The 24730-nt window shown below is 37.8% G+C and overlaps 1 protein-coding gene across 1 annotated transcript in view; it reads left to right on the top strand.

Annotated features, from left to right (window-relative positions):
- Window positions 1-4968: 4968 nt before the first annotated feature.
- The window catches only part of LOC149772817 (aminopeptidase Ey-like), a 51085-nt gene continuing 31323 nt past the window's right edge, over window positions 4969-24730 (top strand). Inside the window, exons 1-5 of the mRNA XM_089947257.1 lie at window positions 4969-5230; window positions 16665-16881; window positions 17639-17794; window positions 17980-18111; window positions 24288-24402. Of these exons, the coding sequence (XP_089803383.1) occupies window positions 5014-5230; window positions 16665-16881; window positions 17639-17794; window positions 17980-18111; window positions 24288-24402 (837 nt within the window). The 5' untranslated portion in view covers window positions 4969-5013. The remainder of the gene's footprint in view (window positions 5231-16664; window positions 16882-17638; window positions 17795-17979; window positions 18112-24287; window positions 24403-24730) is intronic.

The following is a 24730-nucleotide window of genomic DNA, read 5'->3' as shown; positions in this document are numbered from 1 at the left end:
TGTAAAAATGTTTGTAATTATTTTGTCATAAAAACTGAAAACATGTTAATTTCATTAAATTCCTAACAAGATTACTATGGAATTTTCGTTCATTCTTTACTAACTGAAATTACCGACGTAACGATACAGTGTAGAAGTACCGTGGCACGTACAAACGTAAAAATTTACCCCCGTAAAACGGAATACTAGTAATACCACGCACCTCTAACAAGAACAATCTTGAAGATCTTGTCACTACGTATCCTAGATGGCTGGGCATATCGACATTATGGTTGCAACAAAAAGACATCTTACCGGTATCTTATCACAACTTCCCCAAAGTGGCCATTTTAAAAATGTATCATCATTCTTTCACCAGAAAGAACAGTCTTATCAGCATGAAGTTTTCACTGAAAGACATTTTGTGATGTCTTGGTGCCAAACAGCCATCATGAAAATCTTTTTATCACTACTACTTCTAAATGGCTGGTCATATACACACCGTGCTTCTACTAAAAGACATCTTACAATATCTAATTGGTATAACTAGAAATGGCGAATGTCTGACATTGAATATACCGACCATGGCACCCATCTGAAAAATCCTTTTACCGTTTCTCCTACAAATCGAAAGGTCACATGAGCATGGGATTTACACAAGAAAACTTCTTATTATATATTATTGGTCCTAAATGAAAATAGCGACAAGTCAACATCAGTATTTGGGGCCGTCCATTTAGTACGTACGGATGGAGGGGGAGGGAGTTAACCCAAATGCATACGCTTGCGTATGGGGGGGGGTCTACTGATAATGTACGTACGCATAAGAAACGGGGGTGACATCGATAATAATTTGTCTAATACGGAACCTGTTCGACTAGGTTCAGTCGGCGTTTGAAATTTAGCTCTCACTAGACAAACTTTTTAAAATTGCGCAGCTTATTTCTTTTATTCAGTCCTGATATTCAACGTCGGTGGAGTATTTTATTAAACACGTTAATATTATTAATCCTTGATCATTTTTGCAGGGATTAAATATAGGTCGTTCTATAGACTTGGGGGGGGGTCGAGCTTACGTACGCGCGCGCGCGCGTGTGTGTGTGTGTATCTGTGTGTGTGTGTGTGTGTTAAATGTACGCATGTGTACAGGTGGAAGGGGTCAAGCTTTGCCAGATTTTTGCGCACGTACTAAATGGATGGCCTCTATGTCCACAGCAGCTAATTTGAAAATATAATCATCCATGAAGAATATCGAATATGGTTTTTACACTCATCAATAAAAAGGAAGAAATGGTCATATCTGTAATTTCCGGAATTTCTTTTCAGCCAGTAGGGCTTCAGTCCCATCTGTTTTGTGCACGATTATATTTATATATAATTATAGTAATATCATATATACATTTTACCTTCTTTGCATAGTACGAGACTATGACGCCGTTTTATTTTTAAAGGGACATAACACTTAGATATAAAATTTGATCGTTGTTCTTTCTATTTCCTTTTATTTATTTAGTTTTTAGGAGATTGTACCCACCTTGCAGACGTTGTATGTTTTTACATATCTGCTCGTCGTTAGCAGTGTTGTCGTATTATTATTTCATGATTCTACAACTGATGAGTCACTATTAGAGAAGTTGAATATGTATTAAATGAGTCAATATTAGAGAAACACAATATGTATTAAATGAGTCAATATTAGAGAAATACAATATGTATGACATAAGTCAATATTAGAGAAATGGATTATATATTAAATAAGTCAATAAGATAGAAATACAATATGTGTTTCACGAGCCAATATTAGAGAAATACATTATGTATTAAATAAGTCAATATTAGAGAAATACAATATGTATTAAATAAGTCAATATTAGAGACAAACAATATGTTTTAAAAAGTCAATATTAGAGAAATACAATATGTATTAAGTACGTCAATATTTGAGAAATACAATATGTATTAAGTACGTCAATATTTGAGAAATACAATATGTATTAAGTACGTCAATATTTGAGAAATACAATATGTATTAAGTACGTCAATATTTGAGAAATAGAATATGTATTAAATAATAAGATACTGAATATGTATCAAATGGGTCACTATTAGACAATAGAATATGTATTAAATAAGTCAATATTAGTGTAATAGAATATGAATTAAATACGTCAATATTAGAGAAATACAATATGTATTAAATAAGTCAATATTAGAGAATAGAATATGTATTAAATAAGTCAATATTAGAGAATAGAATATGTATTAAATAAGTCAATATTAGAGAATAGAATATGTATTAAATAAGTCAATATTAGAGAAATGCAATACATATTAAATAAGCTAATAGTAGAGAAATAGAATGTATACTAAATGTTGGTCTCAAAGCTGTAACTGTCATATAAAATATTTTGTAATGTATTAATAAAAACGATTATCATGTTGAGAACTAATTTTAATAATATATTTGGCGACAATTGTAACATGAACATTTAATCTATTGTTTTAAAGAAATAATGATCCATAATCAGTGTAATTTTAGCCTATATCTATTCATTGCAACACTTTGCTTTGGGCTATTTTATGATTTGTGTCAATTTTATATTGTGTCTGTATTGACATGAATAGCCTATTTTGTGTCTTTATTAACATGAATAACCTTAGCTTTAGTCTTTATTGTCATAAATAGCCAATCTTATGTCTTTATTGACAAGAATAGCCTATCTTGTGTAAATATTGACAGGAATAGCCTGTCTTGTGTCTATATTGTGATGAATAACATATTTCGTGTCTTTATTAAAATGAATAACCTTAGCTTTAGTCTTTATTGACGTGATTAGCCAATCTTGTGTCTTTATTGACAGGAATAGCCTATCTTGTGTAAATATTGACAGGAATAGCTTATATTATATCTTTATTGACATAAATAACCAATGTTTGTGTCTTTATTGGCACGAATAGCCAATCTTGTGTCGCTATTGACATGAATAGCCTATATTGTGTCTATATTGACATGAATAGCCTATAGTATATCTTTATTGACATGAATAATCAATGCTTGTGTCTTTATTGGCACGAATAGCCAATCTTGTGTCGCTATTGACATGAAGAGCCTATATTGACATGAATAGTCTATAGTATATCTTTATTGACAAGGATAACCAATGCTTGTGTCTTTATTGGCATGAATAGCCAATCTTGTGTCTTTATTTACATGAATAGGCTTTCTTGTGTAAATATTTACAGGAATAGCCTATAGTATATCTTTATTGCCATGAATAACCAATGCTTGTGTCTTTATTGGCATGAATAGCCAATCTTGTGTCGCTATTGACAGGAATAGTCTATATTGTGTCTATATTGGCATGAATAACCTATATTGTTTTTATATTGACAGGAATAGCCTATTTTATGTCTTTATTGACATGAATAGATTATTTTGCTGTTTTTATTGACATGAATTGCCTATGCTTGGTGCCAGTGTATTACGTTTATCTGTTTTCCACCATTCTCTTCAACTGCTTGGATATTCAAAATTCCCAAAATGTACTGAACTATTTTAGGAATATTTAAATTCTTTTCATACCTTTTGACTGGGAACTCATTTATTTGTGAACCAATGTTGCAGATTATCTTTTGAAAATAATAATGTATGCGAGTCAAATAGTTTGTGTATATTAAAGCCAGTTCTAATCATTTCAAATTATAAGACAATGCGGCTATTAAAGAATGGAACCATTCAAAGACAACTAAATCTGAACTTTACTAAACAAAAACATACTTCTCTCGCGGAAAAAGAAGGTACATAGTGGAATTAAATGCAAATAAAAACGCTACCTTTTTCTTACAACTATATAAATATTTTGGCCTTACGTTTAGCAACAGGGGTAGTGTTTTGAAAATATTGCAGTTTAAGCTAAGTAGACAAATTGGAAAAAAAGCATTTCACCTAAACTGGCTCATTATTAGAATATACAGATGGTTTTTGTTCTTCCTCCGATACATAGAGTATGTTTTCCTACCATGACAGTATACACTAAACTTTGTTAATAAAATATATCTGAAAATGGCATCCTTTGTACATCTTTTTACCTTTAACCTTCATCCCCACCCACTGGATTCCAGTGGATGAATTAAAAAAACAATACCCTTCAAATATACCAGCTACCTGTAAAGTTTCAAGAATGTCTGTCCCACTCCCATTAGGAGATGTTGTAACGGACAAATGGAATATCACAATATTATTACACGCAAAGGGTCTCATACCTAGCGAACCAAACTTCTGCATGAGCGTAGCTCGATGTCCGTTGTTTCCCATTTCCAAAGACGAAAATACACAATATGGTGTCAACGGAAGAGTTCTTAAGTGAGCGAATACCACACATATTTTTTTTCAATTTACCTAATGACCACATATAACGAAACTCTAAGTTCACACTTCAATGGAAATTCTTGTTTCACAAGTGCATGGCTCATCAGAAGGGATTTCTAAGCCGACGATTATTACTTCATGCAATGCAGTAGAAAGACTCAACCTAAGCACGTAATACAAAGACTTATTCTTATCTCAAATTACTGAACACATATAACTAAAAACTACAGATAGTTCTGTATGTTAAGATATTAGGGAGGGTCACAAATTGGTAAATGACTTGGGTTGAGAAACATTTTCCCAACACCGACTCCACATCATCAACAATTAGTCACTAAAGTCTAACAGAGCTAAACACGGAAACACAAATACACATAACACATATCTTAGGTTTGTTACAATATCTCCAGCATGTAATTTTTAACTTAACCTAGAGAGAAACAAACGAGAAAAAGTCCTAGTCCGACAGGTACGTCTGTTTCCTTTTAACCATTCAATTGCATTTCACGTCACTGCTGTGACAAGACAAGACGAAAAGACATCAACACTCCAGAGAAGAGTACATGCATGTATATAAAAGAAAGTTTTTAATTTTCATAGGTGATGCCTGTTCAGTCCCGTCAACGGCAGCGACATCATCTACACCGACACCTGCAGCGACTACTATGCCATCAACACCGACTCCAACCAAAAAACCACGTGTTACGGATGTTCGCCTTCCGACCGCTGTCAAACCTATTTTGTATACAGTTGAACTGCAGCCTGATATGTACGGAAATAATCATTCAAACTTCAAGTTTAACGGTTCACTAAAACTGGATGTTCAATGTCTAAGTGCAACATGGAACATTACACTCCATATGAAACAATTGAACATCACAGGTAAGATGGATTATAAAACATGTTTGATATTTTTCCATTTAAATAAAATAAATTTGTACTTCATTAAACTTATCTGCAATGAAAGGTTGAAGTAATTTATCAATATGACTTCATCATCATCATCATCATTGGCGACTCGGTCTCGAAAGACCATGCGAATAGCGCCCTTGGGGTGTTGTCTGTCTCTGTTGGCATCGTCTGCTGTGGCTGTGCAGGCCTATACGTGAGTGACAGTCCCTACTGCAGATGGTGCAGACATACTGGGAAGTCTGCGTTACTGTGGTTGCTGTTTCGTTCTTCTTTCTCTTACGTTTCTCTGCCGCCAACTGGCCTTTCCTCGCATCAGCGACTGATATGCCATTGTTTACCACCAGTCTCCAGGTGCCTCGGTCCTCAGCCAGCTCTTCCCAGCCATCGGGTGAAATGTTGCATGCCTTCATGTCCCTCTTGCACACATCTTTGAAAGGGAGTGAGGGGCGTCCGACTCTTCTCATGCCAGTGGCCAGCTGTCCATATAAGATGTCCTTTGGCAGCCTTCCATCCTCCATGCGTCGGACGTGACCCAGCCATCGAAGGCGGCATTTAATTAGCAGGGAGTACATGCTGGGGGTACTTGCACGCTGCAGGATCTCGCTGTGTGGAACACGGTCTTGCCAGCTGATTTTCAGGATGCGTTTTAGGCACCGTATATGGAAGGAGTTGAGCCGGCGTTCTTGCCTCATGTAGGTACTCCACGTCTCACTTCCATATAGAAGGGTGCTGAGAACGCAGGCCTGGTAGACTTGGACCTTGGTGTGCTCTGTCAGCATGTTGTTTTCCCACACCCTCTTTGTTAATCGAGCCATGATGGTGTTTGCCTTTCCAAGCCTTCTGTCCAGCTCCATATCAATCGAGAGAGTGTTGCTGATGGTTGACCCTAGGTAGGTAAAGTTGTTGACTGCTTCCAGGGTGACACCATTGATTTTGATTGAAGGGGCAATGGTGGTATCTTGCACGCTGACATTTTTTTTTCCAAGCTGATTGTGAGACCAAACTGCGTGCAGGCAACAGCAAAACGGTCTCCCAGTCTCTGGAGGGCTTCCTCGGTGTGGGCCACAAGAGCTGCGTCATCTGCAAAAAGCATCTCCCTGATGAGCACAGCTCTCACTTTGGTCTTTGAGCGCAGTCGTGCCAGGTTGAACAGCCTCCCATCGGACCTGGTGTGTAGATATATGCCATCCGTGGACGTGTCGAAGGCGTAGGACAGGAACAGGGAGAAGAAGATCCCAAAAAGTGTTGGTGCCAGCACGCAGCCCTGCTTCACACCACTGTTAATTGGGAAGGAAGTTGAGGATGATCCATCATACAGGACTGTTCCCTTCATATCTGCATGGAAAGAGATTATCATGCTGAGGAGTTTTGGGGGGCAACCGATCTTACTCAGAAGTTCAAAAAGGCCCTTCCTGCTGACCAAGTCAAAGGCCTTGGTGAGGTCGATGAACATCATGTAGAGTGGTTGACCTTGCTCTCTGCTCTTCTCTTGGAGTTGTCGTAGGGAGAAGATCATGTCTGTCGTCGACCTGCCTGCTCTGAAGCCGCACTGTGATTCCGGGTACACACGGTCTGCCAGCAACTGCAGCCTGTTGAGTATGATGCGGGCGTACACTTTACCAACAATACTCAAGAGCGAGATCCCTCTGTAATTATTACAGTCACTGCGGTCGCCCTTGTTTTTGTAAAGGGTCACAATTGTGGCATCACGCATGTCTTGGGGGACTACTCCTTCCTCCCAGCAGCGGCAAAGTAGCTCGTGCAGTGGTTTAATCAATGCTGGTTTTCCACGTTTGATAGCTTCGGGCGGGATGCTGTCACTACCTGGTGCTTTGTCGTTTGGAAGGCAGTCGATTGCTTTGCTGAGCTCCTCTAAGGTTGGCACTTTGTCGAGCTCTTCCATGGTGGGCAGATTCTTTATGCTGCTGAGGGCTGCATCAGTGACTGATGTTTCTCGGGAGTATAGTTCTGAGTAGTGCTCCACCCATCTGGCCATCTGTTGCCCACGGTCTGTGATCTTCTCTCCCGTCAGGGATTTCAGGGGAGCGACCCCTTTCACTGTGGGGCCTAGAGCCTTCTTGATGCCACTGTACATGCCTTGGATGTGTCCGGACTCGGCACTGCGCTGGATCCCTTCACACAGTTGTTGCCAGTACTCATTCGCACACTGTCTAGCAATGCGTTGGGTGTTACTTCGGGCACTTCTGAGAGCAGCAAGCGTCCGTTCATTAGGGCATTTTTTGTAAGCTATGAAGGCTTTTCGTTTCTCCTCGATTTGTGGTTCCATCCTTGACAGGTGTGCATTGAACCAGTCCTGGCTGGGTCGTTCCTTCTTGCCAAACGTTGACATAGCCGTACTGTAGATGGCACCCTTCATGGCATTCCACTTGGCTGTAGCGTCATACTCAGGCAGGTCCTGGAGAGCCTTGTTCAGGGCAGACACATACTCCTCCACCTTGGCAGGGACTGACATCTGTGCAGTGTTTATGCGAGGACGTCCTTTTGGTTTTGAGCGGTGTAGCGCGTGTGGCTGTAGTCGCACTCTGCTGCTCACAAGGGCATGGTCGGAGTCACAGTCTGCACTGTGGTAGGTTCTGGTGGAGAGGACGCTGTTGAGGGCAGAGCGCCTGGTGATGACCAAGTCGAGTTGGTGCCAGTGATGAGATCTGGGGTGTTTCCATGACACTTTGTGTTGTGGCTTACACTTGAAGAAGGTGTTTGTGATGCACAGGCCATGGTAGGTGCATAGCTCCAGCAGTCTCTGGCCGTTTTCGTTGGTCTTTCCAGTGCCATGATATCCGAGGCAGGTAGGCCATGACTCGTGACTCGTGGTCCGCACCTACTCTGGCATTAAAGTCGCCGAGGAGGAATAGTGGTTCATTTTTGGGGCAGGTAAATGACTTATATATATATATATATATATATATATATATATATATATATATATATATATATATATATATATATATATATATATATATATATATATATATATATATATATATATATATATATATATATATGTATATATGACTTATATATATATATATATATGTAAATATGACTTATATATATATATATATATATATGTATATATGACTTATATATATATATATATATATATATATATATATATATATATATATATATATATATATATATATATATATATATATATATATATATATATATATACGTACGTACCTCCTGCGTACATAAATACAAGTAGAATAAAATCATAGGATTTAAAATTATTGTAATATACTACTGTAATTCATTGTTAGCACTTTCTTTTACCTGCTTTTGGTGAGTTTTTTTTTTAAAACGACTGCTTAAATGAGTACAAGTGCAAAGGTCAAAACACCTTTGTTCACTTGATACTATAGCATGCACAGGATTCCGTAAAATGGTCCAGACATTATGAAAACTCTACAAATAAAAGTCCACATATATAGAGCGTCCACCTCGGATGGGGGTGGTCATGGGATTGATCCCTAGCCGAGTCATACCAAAGACTTCTAAAAAATGGTACTAACAGCTGCCTTGCTTAGCACTCAGCATTAAGAGGTTAGTGTTAGAACTGGTCGTCCTGGTGTCAGGATAATATGAGTGGGTGGGACAGCATGCTACATGTTTGCAGCATGATGCCTCAGTGCTAGACGTCACTATAAACTGTTACACTGCAGACATCATAGCGATATGACTGAAAAATTGTTAAAGCTATGTTAAAAATCCGGATCACACACACACACACACTCACACACACACACACACACACACACACACACACACACACACACACACACATATATATATATATATATATATATATATATATATATATATATATATATATATATATATATATATATATATATATATATATATACTAAAAAAGAAAGATCAATTTCAGTACTCCAGTAAAATGTATACATATAGTATACTATTAAAAACCTGAATGCCTATTTGGAGTACTTAGCTAAAATATACACATACATATCACTCCGAAGACATTAAGGTTTATTTTGAGTACTCACTTAAAATATGCATATATATATCACTCCAAAGACCTTAAGGTCTATTTTGAGTACTCACCTAAAATATACACATACATATCACTCCACGGACATAACCAGATTGGGCTTCTCGAAGTCAAGCGGACTGCTGGATGTGAGGTGATGTCCATGTACAGTGGAAGTTTCTCACTGGCATGGGCCTTAGCCAACACTTTTGTGGGTGCTTCCTGGCGATGCAGATGTGGAGGAGGAATGTTGCTAAGTATCTGCAGCCATGGTAAAGGATTTGGAAGTAGTGTTCCAGAGATTATGCACATTGTTGTGTTGAGCTGGACATCAATTAACTTAGTGTAGGATGATCAAGCCCAGACAGGAATGCAATATTCAGCTGTCAAATAAGAGGGCCAGTGCTGATGTCTTGAGTGTCTGAGCACTAGCACCCCCAAGGCGAGCCAGCGAGTTTGCGGAGTAAGTTGTTTCAAATGCTAAGTATTGCTGCAGTTTTCTTCAGGTGGTTGTTGAATGTCAACGATCTGTCCAGAGTCACACCAAGGTTTGTTGGTTTCGGGTCGTGTTTTATTTGCTGCCCACTGAGGAGGATGCAAGGAGCTCACATTTCGCATTTGCATAGTTAAGGTGGAAGACGCTGGAGACTGTCTTTGTTCTGCTTGGCTCTAGGTGGCATTACTTGAAGAATTCCATCATATCCTCCAGGTCCTTGTTCATTACCCCCTGCAAATGAGTAACTTTGGGTCCTGAGGGCAATATCATCTGCATACATGAACTTGCACGACTGTGTTACAGGTAAGTCATTGTTATAGATATTGAACAAACTTGGCAAAGGAACAGATCCTTGTGGGAGTCCATTAGTCTAACGCCTATACGAGCTGCAGCTCTCTCTAATGTGTACTTTGAAGCGCCTGTTGTGAAGGAACAGTTCAATGGTCTAAACTATCCAGCACAGCAATACTCGGGAGGTTTTCAACAACAGCCCTGCATGCTAGACCATATAATATGCCCCAATTAGAGCCAGAAAAACAACTCCAGTTCTAAGGTTCCTCTGAAACCCATTTTCAACAAATGTAGTCAGGGCAAGGACTTGATCGCAAGTTCTATGACCATGCCTGAAGCCTGCCTGCTCAACAGTTATGATATTCAACAATTCAGGACCAGTTCTTTGCAGAATCAGGCGCTCCAGTAACTTAAAACAGACAGAAAGCAAGGAGATCGGATGATAACCCGATTCATTGTTGGGATCTTTGGCAGGCTTTGGGATCGCAGTAATATTTGCCTGGTGCCACAAAGTCAGCATGAACTTTTCCCTACCAGCCTGGGTGTAAAAAGCGGCAAAGGCATTCCTATACCTTTGGGACAAGATGCTTCACGAACTCAGACAGGATGTCTTCATATTCTTTTGCTTTGCCTGATTTGATGCTCCAAAGCACCGTCTCAAGTTCAGATTTGTTGCCACTCATCTCTTACTTGACGTCGGTGATATTTCTCCATGGGTGCCTTTGCCACTTGTAGTAAGTGGCTAGTTACAGCATTTGTCTTGAAGAATGAGCTTGAACTGGTTGTTGCTGAGCAGTGCCAAGTCTTCGAATCAAGCTTCAGCATTTCCGGCTGAAGCGCATAAAGTTGAGTGACCCTGTAGTTTGCTCCCAGCGAGTGCGCCTGGCAATGTGCTGGGAATCGATCAGGTGATCTGCTATGTCTGGATCTTTACATGCTTCATATTCCTTGAGACAAGCCTGACATTCTTCATTCAAGCAGGGTGTACACAGCTGTTTGGCTTACTGGCCGAGGATGGTCACCAGTGGAGCTTGTGCAGCAGAGGTCAGGTGAAAGGTCGTGGGTAAGAAGGAGGTCATTGCTCATTTCCCTCTCTACCAATCAGAGTGTGAGTAGCCCCAGTCAATGGAATGGCTTTTGAAGTCACCAATATAAACGGTTGGATGTTCTATATTTGGAATCATATTGTTGCCTCAGTGGGCACTGGGTAGTTTGTACACATTAGCAATCTTGTACCCTCCAACCAGGACCACATCGCAGAATCTGGTTGAGGAAACTGGAAAGGCACCATTAATGTCTCAGCGTGTATACATAGCACGGCCGAATTTGGAGTCAGCTGTTAATGAAATAAGGTCAAAGCCTCCAGTGGTGTATCGTCCTGCTACCTGGTCTGCTATGTGAGTCTCTGGCAGACATATTATGACGGTGGGCTATAGTGCTGATGATGGTTCATTTCGCTGCTGTGAGACACTTGATGTTAAGGTGTAAAAGTCGTAGGGCTGGTCCGATGGCTTGAAAGACAGTGGACATTGACACGTCAGGGACTGCTATTGGTAGTGGCACGTAACCATAATTAATTGCTGTATTTGGTTTGCAAGTTGGATCCGTTGCTTCCCCAGCCTCGGGCAGAGCATTGGCTGAGTACTGAGGGGAGCGCAACGTGAACTCGGATCCATGTTCTGCTAAATATATGGGTTACTTAAGGCAATACTACTAATACGAAATGAAGGTCTATTTGGAGCACTCCACTAAAATGTATAAATATACTATACTACTCAAAAGAAAGGAAGACCCATTCTTTTCTTGACGATACCTCTCAAACCGTTCTTTGGCATACATGTAAAGCAAGTTGTGCAGAGGTGCCTTTTGAATACTTATAATTTTTCGCCTTTAGTACTTTTTATATTACCATGGAAACAAAGTGCAGTATACATTGAGAGGACACCATAAGTAGAATACAAGTAGAGAGTCCTGGACCATAGGGTAAAACGGGAGTCTTAACATAAGGTGGAGAATTGGGGAGTATGCCATTTCTAGATGTTGTTTTGTGCATCTCTGGTGCACATCAATGGCTTTGTTTGAAGCTTTTATGTGAGTGGACTTAGTCAAACCAAACCAAAATGGGATGCGTCTCTGATCACACAAATATTTTCAGTGTCTTTCTTGTGGGTGACGAACCTTTGAAGAAGTACAGAGTCAAAGCAGTTCTGTCTGATACATTATCACATTGCAGTTGCTATCATAAAAGGGCAGCGGCACCTCCTACTGCTGATGTTTCTGTCGTCCTTTATAGCGAATGATCTAGGTGTTCTACAGTTCTTAAGTCCAAAGCCCTTTCAGGTTCAGCTGGAAGGTTGTTGCTTATTTAGCAAATCAGATCGTGCTCAGTGAACTTGTAATGTGGACTTACACCGGGAAAGCTTATCATGGCGATCTTGGCTGGACATCGTCGATGAGCATCTTCTGTTTTAGAAAATATTCTCTGACTTTCAATAGATAAAGCATTTGTGTTGGTACCCTCAGCTCAGTATCAGTTTTGCATAGTAGTGATTTGTTAGAAATGATGTAAGGATAAGAGAATATGTTTGGCTTACATGAAGTCTGCAAAATATATGGGCTATTTAGGACAATACATATCATTTGTTTGTAGGATTATTAATTTGATTAGAAAAAGATTACTTTTTGAAAAGACTTTGCACACATTATTCATTATTATCCTGTATTAAGGAAGAATAAAACTCTGCAGTGCCGTATTGCTTTAAACTCTGACAGAAAAATGCCCCATTTTATCATCTAGATTGAATGCAGTAAGGTGCGACATCTAAAATTATCAAAACACAAACTCCATTGGACATTCAATCACGTAAAGCTTTGTAAATTCATCTACTTTTTGGTCTTTATTATTTTGTCTTGTTTGTCACTGTTTTTCAGTTGCCTTCGAAATGTCTCAGTGAAAATGGAAAGCGCTTGGACTAGTTAAAAAGTAGTTTTGTATTGTTTGTGGTCAGTTTTAGTACTACTGATCATATAGCAGAAGAACTGATGGGATGGTCTTTCATCTGTCCGTTCGTCCGTTAGCACAAGTTTGTTATCGCTAATGTTCATATTCTGCTTTATTAATTTCCATGAAATATTACGAACACATTTATCCCAACTTCTACTTGATTCTCAATGAAATTGGTGATCATCGAACGGATGGTCATATGGACTTAACGTTTTCACACTGGACTTAGTATTATGCCTAGTTGGTCCAAAGGTTAAAGGTGCTGATCTGACGTTCATGATTATTGCCATGGAAGCCATCTTTGAAAATCTATTGTTATTCCTCCTAATAGGATGGTGATATAAAGATGGTGTTTTCACCAGAAGACTTCAAATTATGTCTAGTTAGTCTAAAATGAAAATGCTGCCGATGTGACATTTAATAGATAATAATAATAATAATAATAATAATAATAAGGAGTTTATATAGCGCCTAATCTTTAGAAGCTCTAAGCGCTTTACAACATTAGACAACACCTATAAGATAAAAAACATACAGTGATATGATTACAAAAACAAACACCATGAAATTAGAAAACATTAAAAAACATGCTGAGAATATTAAAGGTAGGAAACATTATTAAGTCTTTAAGTTTGTTCTTGCAGTGGAAATAAGTGAGTTTTGAGAGCACTCTTGAATAGGATCACTGTGTCTTTGTGTCTAAGTTCAGTGGGCAAGATTGTCAGAAGAGGAGCGTAAGTATCTTGCTGGTGTGTACACATGGGTGAGGTCGGATAGGTATGTTGGACTAGAGTCCGACAGTGAGACGTAGTATAGAGAACAAATTTTGTGTTTGATTCTGGATCGAATGGATAGCCAGTATAGGGTACAGAGCAGCGGGGAGGTGTGCTCTGATCATGGTACTCTAATTATGATCCGAGCATCTGTTTTGAACTTTTTGAAGTTTCTGGAGTAGATATTGAGATGAACCAGACAGAATTGAGTTACAATAGTCCAGTCTTGAAAGTACTAATGAACACACAAGTGTTTTAGTGACATCAACTGAAAGATATTTGCGAACTGAGCTGATGCGTCTCAGCTCAAGATATGCAGCCTTGCATATGTTCATGACATATTGGTGCTATGTGAGTGCACTGTCCAGAGGAACATCTAGGTTTCGTACTGATTGTGTGAATTTAATGTTGGTGTTGCTGATATTTATTGTTTCAGGTAAAGGATGTAAATGAGAAAGTCTTTGTGTTGTGATCAGAATGGCCTCAGTTTTATCATCATTCATCTGCAACTTGTTACATGTCATCCATGATTTCATATCAGAAATGCACCTCTCTACACTTTGGATGGTATCATCAACTTCAGTTGGGTGGCTAGATTTGTATATTTGGGTGTCATCAGCGTACAATTGGTGAGACACTGGATGATGATATACGACACTTGAGAGCGGCTGAGTGTATAGAATGAAGAGATCAGGTCCAAGAACAGACCCCTGTGGAACACCACAACATAGATCAACTGGGCTGGAGTGTATTCCATTTGCAGACACAGTTTGTGTCCTGTTGACCACGTAGGGCTTGAACCACAGTAAGGCTGTATCACGAATGCCAAATACATGCTGGAGACGGAGAAGTAATATATCACGGTCTATTGTGTCAAATGCTGCAGACAAATCAAGGAGGGTGAGGACTGTAATCTTTCTGCTATCTAGCGCAGAGAGAATGTCATTAACTACTTTTAGAAGAGTAGTTTCAGTACTGTGGCAAGGGCGATATGCAGATTGTACATTGCTAAAAAGATTTGAATTCAGATGAGATACAAGTTGGGATAGAACAACCTTTTCTTAGATTTTTTATATGAATGGGAGATTAGAAACTGGGCGGTAGTTCTTTAAATCGTTTTGGTCTAGTGTTGGTTTCTTCAGCAGAGGCTTTACAATGGCAGTTTTGAAAAATTATGGGAATTCCCCTCATGAGAGAGAGAGGGGTATTAATAACACCAGGTAGTGAAGGCAATACTGGACCTAAGCACTCAAGCAGCAGTGATGCTGGAATTGGATCAAGTTCACATGACTTTGGTGCACACCTCATCAGGATTGTACGTACGAAATCCACAGGGACAGGTTCAAATGCTGCTAATGGTTGCAGCTCAAATTCTGTATCCCAACTGTATGGTGACAACGAGTCAATTGAAATTGTGGTGTCAAGCTTATCTCTAATGGTTGTACTTTGTCACGGAAGAAATTTGCAAACATGTCCGGAAGGTCGACTGGAGAGAACGTAGTTGGAAGCAGTGTAGATTTGTTCCTTGACATTAGCTTGTTAGTAATGTCGAAGAGCTCTTTGCAGCTGAAACTTTCCATGATCTTACTAGTGTAGTGGGCTGATTTCGCTGCATGGACTATATTTGTGACATTCTTCTTAGCGGCTTCATAGATTTGCTTATGAATAGTGAGTCTGGTGGAAAGCCAAAGCCTCTAAGCTTTACGGCGGTTTCTTTTAGCAGTGCGAAGCTGGTCCCTGACACTGCTATAACATGGAGAACACTTTTGAATTGATACTCTGCACTTGGTAGCTAGGCCATGTTTGTCGAGCAATGAACGCAGGCAGTTATCGAGTTGTTCTGCTGTAGGAGGCAAGCAAGTTGTTAGGTTTGCTTGGATGTCGTGCATTAGTTTGGTTATATTTATCATACAGAGGTTTCTTTTAGTAGCAGATAAAGGTGGAGGGTTAGGGACTGATACGTCAAAATGGCATATAATGCAGAGTTGATCTGATGCAAGGTCATGGGATACCAGGGAGGACCGAAGAATGTTATCACCAGGTCTATAAAGAATCCAGTTTAAAATGTGACCATGTTTATGGGTGGTTTGGTTAACTGACTGTTTGAAGTTGAAAACATTAATGGAATCTATGAGTTTTGATGTGTTTGGGTTTCCGTGACAGTCAAAGTGAAAGTTGAAATCTCCAAGAATAATCAGGTTGCCACCTATCGAATTTCCATACTCCAGGAGATTCGGAAACTGCTCCAAAAAGAGAGATTCAGCCAGCTTGTTTTTTTCTACTGGGAGGAGGGCTGTATAGGCAGAAAAAATGGACTGACCTTTGCTCCATTGTGAGTGTGGTTTGGACTAGTTCAAACGATGTGTGGTCGAAATTGAATGTTGTGGTGTGCTGTTGAAAATCTTGTTCTTGTTATCGCTACATCCCTTAAATGGATTAACATATCAACATGAAGTTTTCACATTTTAGAGACTTCCTATGCCGTCCTCAAGCCCAATATGACCATAGCAGTGGTCACGGTGAAAATCTTATTATCTCCACTACGACTATTTTCTGTTCAAGCGCGTTTGGGAGGGGCTAAGATTTGTTTTCGAAAACAAAGTTGGTCCCACACTTTGCTTAAAAAATGTTTATGGTCCCAGTCTAACCTTTATTTTTATATTGTTGTATAACTCTATCCTTATTAAGGAATTCAAAATATATTTTGAGTCAAGAAATAATTGCCTCCCCGTCTAGATCGGTACATGTCTCTTTACATAACATGGAATAATGCAGGAGTACACATTGGTCTCTAATTAGATGGTCATTTTATCATCCAGGATTAATATCTGTTAAGGAAGTCAATGGCAATGAAGACATTTTCAATGGGACTAAAGTGATCGATGCGGCTAGGGAGTTTCTGATACTTCCCATAAAAAAAGAGTTGCTGCCTGGCCACAATTACACAGTGACTATCAGTCAGTTCGAAGGACCATTGAAAGACGATTTATATGGTCTGCACTTGAGCCGATATCAGAATGGTTTTAACCAAACAGTGTATGATCTCTCTCTCTCTCTCTCTCACACACACACACATACATACATACATACCAACGCGCTCAGTTAAACACTATTAAGCCTTTTCTGTATCTGACAATTTCAGTTGTGAAAACTAGACAAGACATATTTCATGTTTTCTTCGTATATATTACCCAGCTTTAAGTTGATATTCTGTGTTTCTAAATGTTGTCAAGTGTAACTTATGAAATGGTAGATAAGGAAAATTGGAGATGAAAAAATGGGCTTGGTAATGTTCTTTCGCATCATGATATTTAAGAGCATATTTCTGAAGAGTTCAATCTACTGATGAAAAGTCTAAGAAAAATTTAAGAACTATACCTGTCAATGGCATCTATATGCGAAAAGTTCAATGACAAAGAAATAATATTAAGTATACTGCAAACTCTGTAAAACATACTTTTTTTCTCAAATGATACATTCAGCCCTTTTTTCAGTATAGTGTTTTGGTGTTATTGTTAAAAGTTACTATTCCTACAGTTATAATATAAACTATTTTGCCCAGTATACACATGTAACTCAACCATAACTATTTTTTTGTCGCTAAATTAGCTTAGATATCCTAAAGGGATTTTGTTTTAAAGTTTGGTCTCGGTTAGAAAGCTTTTGCTCTTGGTCGATTTTACACATATGCCATCTAGAGATTTAACATTTTGGTGAGCTACATTAAACCAGATTCTCATTTGCATGAAATAAACTATTTTAAAATAAAACTTTCTTGTCATACTATTTTCAGATATAGTGCCATCACTCATTTCGAGGCCACCCACGCAAGAAAGGCTTTTCCCTGTTTTGACGAGCCGGCTATAAAAGCTGCATTCGATATAACTCTAGTGAGAAAAGAACATATGAAGGCATTATCAAACATGCCTATAATACGAAATACAACAAGGTGAGGAAATAAAGTCTGTCCACTGAGCCAAATCCCTCATTTAAATAATTCCATTCTTTCATTGCACTCCTGCAAGAATTATAAAGGAAATATTTCTGACTCAGTTGGCTGAAACTGAGGCTGAGCATTATCTAAACAAAACTGAGAGTGAGATAATTTAATGAACAAAAAAATAAATATTCCAGGTATATGGCCATTACTTTTCTAGCACCATGTCTGGATGAGCCAGCGATAAAGGCAAGATTTAACGTGACCCTTGTGCATAAACAAGGGACGACAGCGCTATCAAATATGCTGATAATGCAGACGGAATCCAGGTAAAATATTGATATCCAAAAGCTGTTGTGTCAGAACTTCCTGAAAACTAAACTGAACGTGAATCTCAGACCCCATCAAATTGTTAGGTGAGTGAAAGTGACCCAGGCTATGGAAATCCTTCACGTTTAAGCTGCTTGCTAGAAAATGTTTTGAGATTACAGGGATGACATTCTCAAGAAAAGTGTTTCAAACAGATCATGCCTTCTGGAATATGAATCTAACTAAATAATTTATATCACTTAAAATACTGTTCTATCAGTGAAAAATGTCTAAGTATTTTACATACAACCTAACCGTATTTAATACAAGATGAGTTTTTAATATTATTTTTACAAGGGTCATTTAATGCTTAAACCTTGAGATGATTAATTCGGATCTGTCTCATTTTGTCTCTGGATCAGTCCCATTCTATCTCTGAAATAATTTATGTTTATAAGACATTACTAATGTTTTGTCCAAAGAAAATAATAGTCTGTCAGTTTTGTTTAAATTCTGTATTGGGAAGCGTGTATTTTTAGGTCTACTAGTCATAGACTTGAAGAGCTTTTGCAATGGTCTGACGTCCATTCATTCAATGTGGCTGCTACAGCGGCAATATTGAAAATAGTGCTGTCTCTACTTCTCCTGAATGGATGGACGTATAAAATAGGGGTTTCACCAAAAGACTTCTTATGATGTCTTGTTCATCCTAAATGACAATGGTTTATATCTGACATGTTATATGGCCGTTAAGGCAGCCGTTTAAAAATGTGTTATCGCTACCCCTCCTGAATCGATGGTCATATCATGATGGGGTTTTAAAGCAATACTTTATATGATGACAAGCTGTTCCTGAATAAGAATGATTATACTGTACTCTGAAATCCATTATGGCCACAAAGACTGCCATCTTAAAAATTATTGTTATCAGAACTATACCTGTTCGGTATATACTTGTTGGCGGCAGTTTTGTTTTTCCTTTTTATGTACAGTGCCTATGCATGTATATAAAATTCAATATTATTTTTTAAATAAAATAGACATGTATCTCATTGTCCAAATAAGTCTGTTAAGCTGTTGTGTTCTCTCCAAGAAATTTGGCTTTTCAGGGACAAGAGATTTGTATGTCTTGTATTTAGATTATTTGAGAATTAATTATGCATTGCCTGTTCAAATTTAATCTTTAAAAAATAATTTTCTTCTAAAGTTTTTATCTTGATGCCTGTTCATTTTGTACTTGAAGAGATGCCAGCATCACGTTACCTCTTTGGTTTTACATATTGCATGGAATTGGCCATGTAATTATCCGCAGAGCAAACTTGCTAAGAAAAAAGGTAATAAAGCCTGTCATATAGGACACCTGTATAAACGGAATAGTTGCTCTTAAAATGATCCTTAAGAACATTTTCTTTATTCCATTTACATACTGAACCTCTATAAAAGGGACACATGATAATCTGAAACATGATGTTCGTTTTAATGTCCTTTACATAATGATTTCACTTTGCATATATTAAATAAATTTTTCGACTTCAATCAAAAATGTTATCATTAACTTAATGTAGAACATATAATATTTTACCTCAAAAAATTCTGACAACTCAGCATCACCATATCAGATCTGAACGGCAACAAACTGAACAGTAAAGAAAGTATACCTCACGCTGCACTATATGACACCAGTGATTTATTTTACTTACCCATAAATGGCACGTAATCTATTTAGAAATTGAAATAATTAAAAGATTTATAATAAAAAACCAAGATCTGAACGCCTGGCAAGGGCGAAGAGAAATCGCCGAACATTGCATTTATTGAATGCTTCTTTAATTATAGCTATAATTCATCTGTACATATGTACATATCTGTAGAAATAATATCTTTTTTCACCATAGATTTTTTTACTTGTGCAAATCAAAATCGTGCTTGATTTCAAATTAAATATGTATGCAGTATGTTAGGAGTCCATCAACCACCTCGAAAATCCAGCCATCGATGTTAAAAAGATTACAGTTTGCTCTCCAGTTTGATCCAGACATGCAAGTGCCAAGTTTGCATTTTTGTTTGGATAAAATATATTTTACTTTTAAAAAAAGTTGATTCACCATCCAAATTGAAATCTCGACTTAAATTTACCTTTAAAATTAAACATTACAAGTAAATGCTGTGCCTCACTTAAATTTCATTACCAAAAAGGTCAACAGTAGTGACTTGAAGTGTAGGATATCGGTGATGTTGGTGCCAGATCTAAAAGATTGCTGTAGCTAATTGGGATTTGGGTTTGGTATTTTACGTCACAGCAACAGAAATAGGGTACCAAGTGGTGACACAATTAAAATAAAGTGCCTTGCCCAAGGGCACACCATAGTGGTCAGTCAATGAGTCAATGCAACCCACTAATTTAACTATCCTGACCTTAGGGGCAAGAGAGCTTTGGCATGACTCTGCGTACACAATCCATTTACTCCACTATATACCCTCTGTTTCATCTTTTAATTTTAAACACAAAAGTCAGGACATGAGACCATAGAAAATCGAAGCTTTTGTTTGATTTTTATTTTGTTCTGAGCAAATGAAAAAGGTGCTAAACATTTACGTCCCAAATGATTGATTTAATACAAATTTGCATGCCAGAACTGAAATCGTGTGATCTCCAGGCTAGATCGTTTTATTACACATGCTAATTGTGTGATCTCCAGGATAGGGCATTCTATTACATGTGTTCATCATGTGATCTTCAGCCTAGAGCATTGTATTATACATGTTCATTGTGTAATCTCCAGGCTAGATCATCGTATTACATGTGAACACAATCTTTTATTCTTTAGTCGACATTGTCAAAATGTTACTCTTATATGTCGATAGGAAAAATCCTGTTTTTGATGAATATAAACAGCACGATTCATCTCAAAGTAAAATATAAGACAAAGAAGTCGGAAATTTGTTTTATCTCTTAAATATAATACTGATAATTTATCTGTGTGAGATAAATATCCCAGATGAACCTTAAGTCTGAGAATGGCATTTCTAGATCTCAAAGTAAGCTTTGAGATGGAGAAGTATTATATTATCACAGCAAGAGAAAAACCCTGATAATTTAGGTCATGAGACAAGATCTCAAATAAACGTTAAGTCTGAGAATGACATTGCTAGACTGCAGAGTAAAATATGAGATAAAGAAGTGAGAAAGTTGTATCATCTCTTCAAGAAAAACTGACAATTTAGGCCTTTGTGATAAGTATCTCGGATGAACTTAAAATCTGGGGTTATGATTGCTTTATCTCAAAGCAAAGTTTGAGATGCAGATGTTAGGTATTCATATTCTCTGTAAAATAATACCAAGTATTTAAGCCGGTGAGATAAACCCCAGCTGAAACTTATGTCTCAGAACGTGATTGCTTCATCTAAAAGTAAAATGTGAAATGGTGAAATCAGAAATGTGATTTGCATCTATAAGATTATACTGATAAAAATTCTCTACTGGACCTTACATCTGAGTATAGGATTGTTTTATGATAGTCAATTCTGTCAAAATGCAATATATACTTTTTTCCATTAGCAACTAATAAAGATGGAGCATGAAAGTTCAGCTGTATTATATGCGAAGTGTAGGACATCAGAAACTATCCAGGAAGAAATGTTTGATTAGTTTGCATGTGGCAATGTGTTTTCTGTTTTCTTTCTCGTTGTTGTTGATGATGTTGTTGTTATACTCCAAGACCAATTGACACATGCAGAATGTTACTTCTATCCTCCAGAATGTAGTACCAACGTGGCAAAGATATTAACTTTTATCAAGATGAGATTTTCACTAATACGCTTCTTGTGATACATATTTGGTTCAAATGGTGCTTGTCGTACATCCAATATGCCTGCCATGGTTGTCTTAAAAATCTTGCAGTCACAACTTCACCTGGATGGATGACCAATATGACATGAGGTTTCACCCAAATGCTTCTAATGATGATTGTCCTAAAAGAAAATATTACTGAGCTAGCCTCTAGTGTAAGCCCCAAACCAGTTAATTTGAAAATATTCTTATCGCTGAAGAATAATAGAGATTGTTTTAACAGTTAAAAGGAAGAAATGGTCTTATATTGAATTTATGGAAATTCTTTTTGCCCCATCGAGTGTTTGTCTCTTTGGAAGACTATTGTTTATTAGTCATAAACAAGAACTTACGGGACGGGATGGTCTTTCGTCTGTCGTCGGTCCGTCCTTTAGCACAAGTGTGTTATCATTACTCCTCCTAAGCTACTTGCAAGATTGTCATGAAGCTTAATCTACACATTTATCCAGTCATGTAGTACTCTAATTGGTCCTGAATACAAACAATATTGCTTGGACATCCAATATGATCACCACAGTGGCCATCTTGAAAATCGTGTCATCGCTACTCCTCCAGAACGAATTGTCGTATCAACATGGGGTTTTAACTAAAAGACTTCTCATGATGTCTAGATGGTGCTAAATGACAATGGTTTTGATCTGATCTCCATCTTGAAAATCTTGTATCGCTACTCCTCCTACATAAACGGTCATATAAACACGGAGTCTTCAACACGGGGTCATCACGAAAGGGCTTCTTATACTGTCCAGTTGGTTATATGACAATGGTATCAATCTGATGTCCACTATGGCTGCCATGAAAATTATTATTTGCTCATCTCCTGAATGGATAGTCACATCAACATGGGGTTTTCATTAAAGCATTTTTACTGATGTCCGGTTGGTCCTAAATGAAGATTATATGGATCTGACATCCAATATGGCCCCCTCAGTGGCCATCTTAAAAATTGTGTTATTGCTGCTCCACCTGTATGGAACGGAAAGCCATATTGGCATATTGATTTTACCACAAGACTTTTATGATATCTAGTTAGCAATGATAAATATAGTTCCGATCTCTTGTCTAATATGGATAACACAATGTCCAGTATGGATGACTCGGTGTCAAGAGTTAAGATGTTGTTATCACTGCTTTTTAATGAATACTCATATCAGTATGGTGTTGTCACTAAAAGACACCGTATAATGTTTTGTTGGTCATAATTTAAATGGTGCTGATCTGACATCTAGCACTAGGCCAGCGTGAAAATCTTGTTTTCTTTCCATTTCAATGGAAAGTCATTTTTGGCATGGGCTTTTCATCAGATGAGCGCTTATGGTGTTGAGATGGTCCTAAATAAAAATGTCAAATCTTAATTATATGGGATCCATCGGGACTCTCTTGAAAACAATTGTTAGTGCTTCACCTCCCAATAGTTTTTATATACAGTATCTGTATTGGGGTTTTCACCAATAGACTTAATGAAAATGGTGCCAATTATACATCCAATATGGCTAATATGACAACTATCTTAACAATCTTGTTGGCACTACTCTCCAGATTCATATGACATGGGCTTTTAACCAAAGGACTTTTAATTAAGTCTACTTTGTCCTAAAATGACAATAGTGCCAGTCTGACATCCGATATTATTGTGTCCTAAATGACAATAGTGCCAGTCTGACATCCAATATTACTTTGTCCTGAATGACAAAAGTGCCAGTCTGACATCCGATATTACTTTGTCCTAAATGACAATAGTGCCAGTCTGACATCCGATATTACTGTGTCCTAAATGACGATAGTGCCAGTCAGACATCCGATATGTTCACCATAAAATTAACATGAAACTCTTGTTATCACTGAAGAATATTAGAGATGGTTGCATAGCTCGACATTTAAAATGAAGAAATGATCTTATCTTCACTTTCTGGAAATTACTCTGGACCTGTAGAGAGCCAGTTCCTTCAGGGAACTCGTGTCATTTCTGCTCAGCTTGTCATTTACCTTACCATGGATCTGTGTGCAACAGTGGAGCTTCTAGTATCCAAACCTAATTATAGGAACTTTCAGTGAATCTAAACTACTGTAATGCCACATTAAGGTTTCTAATACAATATACAATAAAAACTTCATTATCCGAACTGTTGATTGCCGGAAATATTTCATGTCACCAGATAAGTTGATGAAACCACTATTTTATTATATTTGTAATTTGTCTCACTTTGATAAGCAGTTATCACCCGAATTATTTTCATAGCCATGCATGTTTGTGCCTGCATTCATTTTAATTTGTATGACATGCTTTATTTAGGAAAAAGATATTAAACAATGTTTCGAATAATATTTAAACTGTTGATTTTTTAGGGGTGATGGATGGGTCGCTGATCATTTTCAAACGACACCGATTATGTCCACATACCTCCTTGCTTTCATCATTTGCGATTTCGATGTCCTCACTAATACGTCTGGTAATGTTACGGTAGGTACTTCATGTTATGAAAATAAGCTTACTCTAAATCAGCTGAGATTAATTTATTTCTTAGCAATGATAAAGAGTAACAACAAAATTTGCCCCACCGTCAAATAACATAGAAGGTACGGCAAATAAGTGCATGTGTTTTAGCTCTCCTGGTCATAGACCGGAAGAGCAAAATGATGGTCTCTTGTCAGTTGTTCGTATGTCTGTTAGCACAAGTTTGTTATCACCACTCCTCCTACACCACTCCTCCTAAACTATTTGGATAATCACCATGAAACTTTACGTGCACACTCATCACAAGGTCTGGTTGGTACAGAATGAAAATGGC

This window comes from Sinohyriopsis cumingii, unplaced genomic scaffold, assembly GCF_028554795.1.
Source record: "Sinohyriopsis cumingii isolate HCF-2022 unplaced genomic scaffold, ASM2855479v2 utg001170l, whole genome shotgun sequence".
NCBI lineage: Eukaryota > Metazoa > Mollusca > Bivalvia > Unionida > Unionidae > Sinohyriopsis > Sinohyriopsis cumingii.
The sequence above is the reverse complement of the archived record's forward strand: the minus strand, read 5'-3'. Positions and strand labels throughout refer to the sequence as shown.